This window comes from Lactuca sativa, chromosome 3, assembly GCF_002870075.4.
Source record: "Lactuca sativa cultivar Salinas chromosome 3, Lsat_Salinas_v11, whole genome shotgun sequence".
NCBI classification, from domain to species: domain Eukaryota; kingdom Viridiplantae; phylum Streptophyta; class Magnoliopsida; order Asterales; family Asteraceae; genus Lactuca; species Lactuca sativa.
The window spans coordinates 167253655-167263365 of NC_056625.2; the positions used below are offsets into that span (position 1 = coordinate 167253655).

The 9711-nt window shown below is 40.0% G+C and overlaps 1 protein-coding gene across 1 annotated transcript; it reads right to left on the reverse strand.

Annotated features, from left to right (window-relative positions):
• Positions 1 to 7755: 7755 nt before the first annotated feature.
• Positions 7756 to 9412, reverse strand: LOC128132856 (uncharacterized). The gene is made up of 3 exons (XM_052769851.1): positions 9065 to 9412; positions 8672 to 8737; positions 7756 to 7887 (listed from the first exon to the last, which is right to left on the reverse strand). The coding sequence occupies exons 1-3, from the start codon at positions 9410 to 9412 to the stop codon at positions 7756 to 7758; spliced, it is 546 nt and encodes a 181-aa protein (XP_052625811.1).
• Between the last annotated feature and the right edge of the window lie 299 nt (positions 9413 to 9711).

Here is a 9711-nt window from a genome sequence, read left to right on the forward strand (position 1 = left end):
TAAAGGAAACAAAGATAAAAGTTGAAGCCAAGCTCACAGAGTGAAGACCGAGAAGAAATGGAAGCTACAATACTAGGGGGAGTTTGCCGGGTCAAAAAGAAAAGAAAGCTATAAACCAAGGGGGAGATTGTTGGGTCTAAAATATGATTTATACTTGTTAGAACAAAGTTCTATTAGGATTGATAGATTCTATGCAGGCAAACAATTAAGAACGTAATTATGAACACAAGAATGGCTTTAAATATGTCTTATGATTAAAACTTCAACACCTCAGAAGAGCTCAATTAAGAACTTCGATTGTAGAGGTGCTTAGGGATACCAAACCATAATTAATGATAATCACGAACGAATCTAATGCATACATGCATGCATTATTTATAGTAAAACCCTACTAGATAATCGCGGATGGACTGGCCCAATCCGGATACAAAACACAAGCCTATGACGCAACATAACAAGACTCGACAATCTCCCCCTTTGCGTCAATGGAGCTGAAAGCTCACTTCGGTTGAGCTGCAGAAGACTTCTTAATTGTCTTGAAGACCTTCGTTATGATGGCCAACAAATAATGACGAAACGTAATGTACTACCGAAGCATGTCCGTGAAGTTCTTCTTGTCTGCTTCTAAATTCTGCTTGCACCGATGGATAATATTGATAATGTACTCCAAGCAGTCAGTTGAGAATAAATTTTTATCAGCAAGAGCGAATAGAATACGATTGGCTTTGCCTCTTGTGAACATCACAGTATGATGTGTGGAATCGATTTGGCGCATCTTCATTTTGTTCACATCTCCTGGTTTCGGTGTTGGCTTGACAGTGTTTCTTGTTCATCACTTTCGCTATCTCCTGATCCATATCAGCAACCTCATGGATGTAAGAGGCCAACATCCTTTTCAAATGATCAAGTATTGACTCATATTCTTTTGGATTGGTGAGCATAATGTTAAACAATAGGATCCAATCATGAGGATTTAAATTCTGAAGATCTGCCAGCGAAATAATCGACACCGAGTTTGCTGATCCTCATGTGATTTTGAAATTAACATTTACGAACTTCCCAGCAGGCGTAGGTTTCAGTACTTGATAGTAACTATCTTCTGTGCGCACCATGTCAACTATTGCGGTTGACCATACTTCATATAAAAGTCGATAAGCTCACGATCAACTTTTAGATGAGGGAAAGGAACTTCAACGGTCGAATCAAAACAATAAAACGTGAATGCCTTTCATGTTATTGGCATGTCGAACTGTGAGTCCTTAGAATTGTCACAATCAAATGAAGTGACAGGTTCCAGCCAGTAGATGCTTGGAAACTCTATTGCCTCATTGATAAGTGTTTCTTTTGTCCAGAGGGGAAACAAGGCCTTCTTGCAGTTTCAGGCTTCCTTTTGTTCCTTGTTCCTCCTTTCCCTTTCCATAGCCTCCCTTGCAATTCTCAAGGTTTCATCCAACTCTCTGTTCTTATTTCGTTTAAGGTCCCCAGCAATAGTATCTTCTTCTTCATCATCACTATCATCATCAATCCCCTTCTTTTTATCTTGAGAACCAAAACCTGAAGCTTCATTAACCTTCGGTTCGGTTGTAACATCGACTTTCGGTTGGGCAGATTCGGTTTTGATTTTCATAATAACCTTCCGTTGAACACCTTCTCCCCCTTGTTTTGGAGATATGAATTTCTCCGAAAGACCCTTCATCTCGTGTAACAATGCAAGGACAGGAAGAAGTTTTGAAGTGAGATGATTCCTTATAGTCAAAGTAAGGATAGGATCATGAGCACCAAGGAGACTAGTCAGCATATCCTTGACATCCCCAGCACAGCTACGAAAGACAGCCCTCTCCGTCTTCAATAAGGAAATTTTGATTTCAACTTGAGCGAGATGCACCTTTTGAACTTCAATTGTGGAGGCTTGGTGTGCAAGTTCTTCCTTTAAAGCACTCTCCTTAGCTAAATCAGCGTGAAGAGATTTAAGCCGAGAATTTACAGAACTGATAAGTGAAGTGTTCTCTGCTTGTATTGAAGAAAGAAACAGCCTCAAACTTTGTTTGCTCCGCTTTAATGGACTTGGGTAAGGAATCCACAGAGGCATTCACCTTGGCTGCACTGGTATCAGCATGCCCTTTGAGTGACTCAAGAAAGATCTGAGTACTATGAACAATCTCTACAACATCAGTAGTGGCCTTCTTGCAAGAAGAAGTAGACTCATTAACAGCCGTTGTGGATTTGTCAATCAACTCTGTATATTGCTCAAGAGTAATATCCAAGAAAGCTTTGAGCACAGCATCATTATAGGATTTGTTGGCATGAAGCAGTTTATCAAGCTTCTCAACAATGCTCTGCAATTGTTGACGTGTGACTGCAGCTTCATCGTCATCATCTGTAGGAAGCTTATAGGGAATGTAGTAGATCGAATCAAATTCATCAGTAGCACCACCGAGAGTGGCACCGAAATCGGTTGAAGGTGAGGGTGAAAGTGGTTTGGAAGTAACTGGAGGTTCGGTCTCAGTAGTCGCCCCCGTATCAGATACGTTGACTCCTACTGTCGGTTCTGGAATAGTAGTGGCAGTTCATTGGGAAATAATAAGAGGAGGGATTCGAGTTATAGAAATGGGAATGGTAGTAACTGGTGGCGGTGGTGGAATAGAAGTTGTTGTTTGAGATGTGGTGGGTGGGGGAACTGGAGCAAACGAAATAGGAACTGTCTGTTTCGGTGATGGAGGTGGTGTTAGAATTTTGGCATGAAGAGATTCAGTTGGAGTGGGGGATCGGGGAGGCGTGTTACCTCTCGGTGATACATGATGAATTTCCTCTTCTTGATCCTCCTCATCGTTTTCTAATCTGGAAGGAGAGGGACTCTTGGATTTCCTCGCCATCTTCTTGATCTTCTTTGGCTTAGAGGAATCCCCTTTCTCATACTTTCACTTCTTTGACATAGACTTATCATCCTCGGTTGTCCCTTTCTTGGTAGTACCCTTTTTTCCTCGATTTCCAGGCTTCTCCACAGCATCCAAGGCAGCCTGCTGATCAGGAGATAAGACTCTTGGTGCCTTGGGAGGAATCTTGTGATAGTCATCCATGACCTTACTCTCAGCTGAGACACACCTATACATTGTCTTAGGTATAGAGCCATTGTGAGGGAACTTTGTAGGATCAAAAATGATGATTTTCTTGGTGTGAAACGTAGCCACAGAAGCGACTAGGGCATCCTTTATTACTGGAATCTGCAAAGTATCAATCGCCCTTCGTGTAATGAGAGTCTAGAATTGGCCACACAAAATTTCAAAGTCCCTCGTTGAAGTGTTGAGGCTTTACACCACCTGTGACCAGATAATCAACCCATAGTCAAGATTGATACCACTGTAAAGACCATATAGAAGGGTCAGAAAACCCTTGCTGGTACCATCAGACCCACCACTCCTCTCCGCCAAACTCTTGATGAGAAGAGTAAGCAATCCATTCCATTTGGGTGGTAAGCATGACTTCTTAACCTTTGTAACTATGGTAACCACATCAGTGTATCCCATCTCGTAGAGCATCGAGGACAGTTGAGTAGTTGTGATGAAGTTCGGTGAGATCACAGATGAATCCACAGCAAGTTGCAATAGGCAACAAAATCTCCCTTTAGAAATCGAAGCGTTGTGAGAGAAGATTTGGAAGTAGATCCTCTCCTTTTTCTTATCATACGAAGCGGTAGTGTAGACTTGCGATAGGAGTGACATTGGGACAGATTCCACCTGTGTTAGGGCTAGAACCAGAGGTGAATACTACAAACACTCAACCACTTGTAGCATATACGAATCGTACAGAAAATGATTGAGTTAGATGATCATGTTTTGGTTTGGCTTGATCGAGATCAATGTGGACGAAGCAGTTTGATCATGAGCCGATGAAGAAGTCGCCATTGTTGAGTTAAGGAAGAAGATGAACATTTGTAAAATGTCGTGTATATAAAGAGAGTTTTTTGCAAGTAAAAGAGACAAATAGAATTAGAAACCCTTTATATACCGTTGCCAGGGGAGAGAAAGAATTGTCATGATAATAATGAGATCACTGAAATGTCGCCTGATAAAGCATGATGTGACAGGGTGGTTTCTCCCAGTTATACGTCAGCACCCGTGGGTTTAGGGACCGTTCAAATTCACGCGCCCAAAAGCTTATCTTCAATCCGTCGTTTGAAATTCAACGTCGCTCCAAAATTTAGGATAACCTCTGTTGCTCCAAAAGATAAACAACAATTGAACCAATAGAAACCAGAATGTTAGAAAAAAAATTGTGCAATAAGGTGACAAAAGATAAAGAAATAAAGCAAAATGTGTATTGGATGTGAGTGATGTCTATTAGAAGACATAAAGCAGATGATTCCGGGCAAAAATCGCTTCCTTCAAAGTTAAGAGAGACTTGAAGTGCTTGTGTGGTTTCTCGAGAAGATATGATCAAGTCTTTGTAGAGAAACATTGAAAGGCTTCTTTTAAATTATAGGCTAAGGGTAGCTTATCTTCAACCGAACGTCGATTCTTAACATAAGACCGAACATTGGAAGAAGTACTTGTGAGACCATTGTGGTCTGTTGAACAAGTAGGTTGGATAGAATTTATAGTGACTTAAGATTTGATAGAAATCTCAAAAACAAAAATAAACTGGATCTTTTTGGGAAGAAAAGCCTTCGTGTTAGACAATTTCATAAAAGACCACTCAAAAATAAAAAGAGATTTCATTAGGTAACAAGTAAGATCTTGAATATAATGATTCACCATTAATTCATTATATGTGTTGGTTTTGGGGTTTCACTTAGCACGTGGTGTACATATCTAAGATCACAAACACAGATTTTGTGCAACCATAAACCTCAGTGGTAAAGACCGAGAGTCTCGAGGGTTACAATGGTGAACCGAAAGTTGATGGAGAATGTAAGGAAGATGGTTAAAGAACCGAAAGTACCTCTGATGTATTAACATGACAAAGCAGAAAACTCTTAACTCATTTGAGAAGAGTAAGGTAGCTTTGGACTTAAGTTGATTTTAACGGCCTGATTGGGAAGAAACGATAGGTATAGATTGAATCATTAAGGCCTTGCTCTTAGTCGTAGAGGCTTCGGTCAACATGCAGGAGCATGCTTCTAGGGACCCTTAACTAGTTCAGATGGAAATAATCATACCTGCCTTAGCTCCAAAGTCTGTTGTACTGGTATACTTGGGACCTAATTAAAAGAACAAGCAAACAAACACACCACACAAACAAAACAAACAAACAAACAAAAAAAATATTAAAATTTTTTTTTTTGAAGTATTGATATTTTTGAAGTTTTCTGAAAAATAACAAAAACAAAAAGACAGAAATAAAGTAGCGTAAAACACTTTAAAAAAAATAAAAAGAATAAACAAAATGTACAACTGAAACCTTATCTTAAAAGAATGAAGCGAAATAAGTCGAGCGTTCGGTTCATTTCGGTTCCTGAAAATTCCAGAGCCGAAATAGACCAAGCGTTCGGTTCATTTCGGTTCTCGAAAATTATGGAGCCGAAATAGACCGAGCGTTCGGCTCATTTCGGTTCCCGAAAAATCTGGAACCGAAATAGACCGAGCGTTCGCTCTATTTCTCTTGTCTAATTTTTAGTGAGAGATTTGAGGATTTGGTACCGACTCTGCTTCCATCATTCCCAGGCCTTGTAAAATTTTATTGAAGCTTCCTTCAGGTAAGGCTTTAGTGAACATGCCATCCAGTTAATCAGAGGACCGAACGAAATTTACTTCCACGTTCCCATCTTCTACATGGTCCTTGATGAAATGATATCTAAGTGCAATAGGCTTAGTCTTTGAGTGTTGCACTGGATAGTGGCATATTCTTATTGCACCTTCTAAGTTACAATACAAAGGAATCTTCTTCATACTCAGCCCATAATCTCTTAGTTGACTTTCAATCCATATTAATTAAGAAGTACAGGATGCTACAGCTATATACTCAGCTTCGGCTGTTGAAAGTGACACACAGGTTTGCTTCTTGGACTGCCAGCTAACAAGTTTATCGTCAAGGAATTGGCATCCACCAGTGGTGCTATTTTCGGTCCAGACCACATCCTCCAAGATCAACATCAGAAAAAGCTTGAATGAAGAATCCAGATCTATCAGGGTACCAGAGACCGAGAGATGAGGTTCGCTTCAGGTAACGGAAAATATTTTTCACTACCACCATGTGAGGTTCTCTTGGATTAGCTTGAAACCTGGCACAATAACAAACAGAAAAAATAATGTCCAGTCTACTCGCTGTTAGACATATAAGGGACCCTATCATTTGTCGATATAGTGTTATGTCAACAGCAGGTTTTTCCAGAGAAGGTGTTAACTTAGTGCCAAATGCCATAGGAACCTTCCCTTTCGAATCTACCGTCATACCAAATTTTGCCAGCAAGTTCTTTGTGTAGGCCTCCTGGTTGATAAATATACCTTCTGGTCCCTGTCTAATATTCAAACCAAGGAAAAAATTAATCGGACCCATTGCGCTCATTTCAAATTTAGTCTCCATCAACTTCCTGAATTCAACCGTTAAGTTAGGATTTTTGGAGCCGAAGATGATGTCATCGACATAAATATGAACTATTATTAAATGTTCGCCTTCTTTCTTTCGGAAGAAGGTTGGGTCAATCGAACCTTGCTTAAATTTCGACATTTTCAGAAAGCGAGTTAAGGTTTCATACCAGGCCCTCGACGCTTGCTTTAAACCGTATACAACTTTATCCAGCACATATCAATGATCAGGGAATTTCTCGTTCACGAATCCAGAAGGTTGCTTAACATACATTGTTTCTTCTAGTTCTCCATTCAAGAAAGCGCATTTTACATCCATTTGGAAAACTTCGAAGTTTTTACGAGCAGCATATGCCAGAAAAATTCTAACTGGTTCCAACCTTGCTACTGGAGCGAATGTTTCCTCATGATTTATCCCTTCCTCTTGGCAATATCCTTTTACTACTAACCGAGCCTTGATTCTAATAACATTCCCCTCTTTGTCCAATTTATTCCTAAAGACCCATTTCAAGCCAACCACTGAAGCATCCTTTGGTGTGGGAATCAGCCTCCAAACTCGATTGCGTTCGAACTCATGGAGCCCATCTTGCATTGCTTGTACCCAGTCAGAATGATCAAGTGTAACATTAACTGTTTTCAGTTCAACTTTGAATACAAACGAGTTAAACATACAGAATTCAACTTTAGAGAATAATGCAGTTTGTTTCTCTTTCAATTGAGAACGAGTGAGAACTTTCTCAGATGATTCACCAATGATTTGTGTTTTGGGATGATCCTTGGTCCATTTCACTAAAGGAGGATAATTTGGGTCATAGGATGGATCGAACTTTGCATTTACTTCCTCTTCAAGTTCTGATTGATCATCTTCGTCAGTTGTATTCTTTTTCTCCCCCTCGAATGACGAAGTATAACTTGTGTCAGGATCAGAGTTTTCATCCACTATGGGAGTCAAAATCTCCTCCTCGATTGGACTATTATTGGGTGGGTTTGGAGTTATATGCTCCCCGTCGCTTGGACCTTTATGAGTTGGGGATGGAATTGGATTCTCCCCCTCGAAATACATTTCGGTTGTCTTTGGTGCTGATGAACTCTCCCCCTTAAGCATTGACCCGTTGTTTGGAGAGTCATTGGAGGGTTGACCACCTGTCGGTTTAGGAGGTTCACTTTCCATTTCTTTAGCAGCTTCATCAATGATCTTTTTGAGATTGTCGATTTTGTTGTCTACTGCTTTCGCTTATGAGTTTTCTGCTTTCTCTGGTTCATCAAATAGCTGAATGTACCCTTCAAATAAGTTGGATATTGGAACCGAGACTTGTCCTGATTCAGGAAATATTTCCCCCAAGGCACTATTGCTCCTTTGAACTTTCTTCATGTAATCATCATCAAAGGTTACATAATATGTTTCTTCAATTCATTTGGAGCGTTTGTTCAAGACTTTGTATGCCTTTGAAGTGAGTGAATAACCAAGGAAAATTCCCTCACCAGCTTTGACGTTAAACTAATTGCGGTTCTCTTTTGAATTAAAGATGAAACACCTTGAACCGAACAAATAGCTGAATGTACCCTTCAAACAAGTTGGATATTGGAACCGAGACTTGTCCTGATTCAGGAAATATTTCCCCCAAGGCAGTATTGCTCCTTTGAACTTTCTTCATGTAATTATCATCAAAGGTTACATAATATGTTTCTTCAATTCGTTTGGATCGTTTGTTCAAGACTTTGTATGCCTTTGAAGTGAGTGAATAACCAAGAAAAATTCCCTCACCAGCTTTGATGTTAAACTAATTGCAGTTCTCTTTTGAATTAAAGATGAAACACCTTGAACCGAACACATGGAAAAATTTAACATTGGGCTTTCGATTGTTTAGAATCTCATATGGAGTGATTGAGAATCTTTTGTTGAGCAAGGATCGGTTCTGAGTGTAGCACGTGGTTGCAATTGCGTCAGCCCAAAAGTATAGTGGTAGAGAAGCGAAGCTTAGCACGGTTCTGGCTGCCTCACAAAGGGAACGGTTTCGTCTTTCAACAATCTCATTCTGTTGTGGGGTATATGGGGCTGAGAAGTTGTGAGATATCCCCTTGTCAGCCAGAAAATCCTCTAAATCTTTATTTTTAAATTCCAACCTGTTGTCGCTTCTAATGTTTCTCACCAGCATTCGTAGTTGTACTTTCACTTGCTTGATGAACGACTTCAACTTGGGCATCGCATCTGATTTCTGTTTAAGAAAGAAAACCCAGGTGAAGTGTGAAAAATCATCTACTATGAAAAGAATGAACTTACTTCCACCGAATCTTTCGATAGCCGAAGGTCCACATAATTCAATGTGCAGAAGGTCAAGAGCTTCAACTATCTTTGTATTAATTCGTGTAGGATGGATCTTTCTGCTTTGTTTACCCATCGCACACGCTGCACACAGATGTTCCTTATCAAACTTGAGAAGAGGAAGGCCTCGAACATGGTCACCAAGCACCAACTTATTAATGTCTTTGAAGTTCAGGTGCGATAGGTGTCGATGCCACAACCAGCTTTCATCAGTGTTTGCCTTTGATAGCAGGTATATGGCTGGTTTTCCTCGAATTGGGTTGAGATTCAAAGGATACATCTCTCCCTTGCGTTCAGACTTTAACAAAACCTTTTTGGATTGCTTCTCAATTATTTCAGAGCCCTCATCATCGAATGAAACCTTCAAACCTGTTCCCACAAGTAATTGTGACACACTCGTGAGGTTATGCTGCAATCCTTCCACATAAGCTACTTTTCGAATAGAAAAGTCTCCATTGGTTATCATACCATATCCTTTGATTGTGCCATATGAGTTATTGCCATACTTCACACATCCACCATCCTTTAGGGACTGAAACTCCCTCAGCTCTTCCTTCCTTCCTGTCATGTGACGCGAGTAGCCACTGTCTATATATCATTCATCATCGAACTGCTCGTCACTTATCACCTACACATTCAAGAAGATTTAGGAACCCAAAGTTTCTTGGGTCCTTGTGAGTTTTTCACAGAAAAAGGAATTGCAGTAGAAACATCAACCAAATAAGTTCTTTTTATTAGAGTGGATTGATCTTTTCTTTTGATGGTATACACCTTCATTTTGGTTTTATCTTGTTTAAATTTTGGTGTATTCGATGGTGTGTTGTTAGATGGTCTTGGTGTTTTCTTTTGAATCCTAGGTTTAGCTGA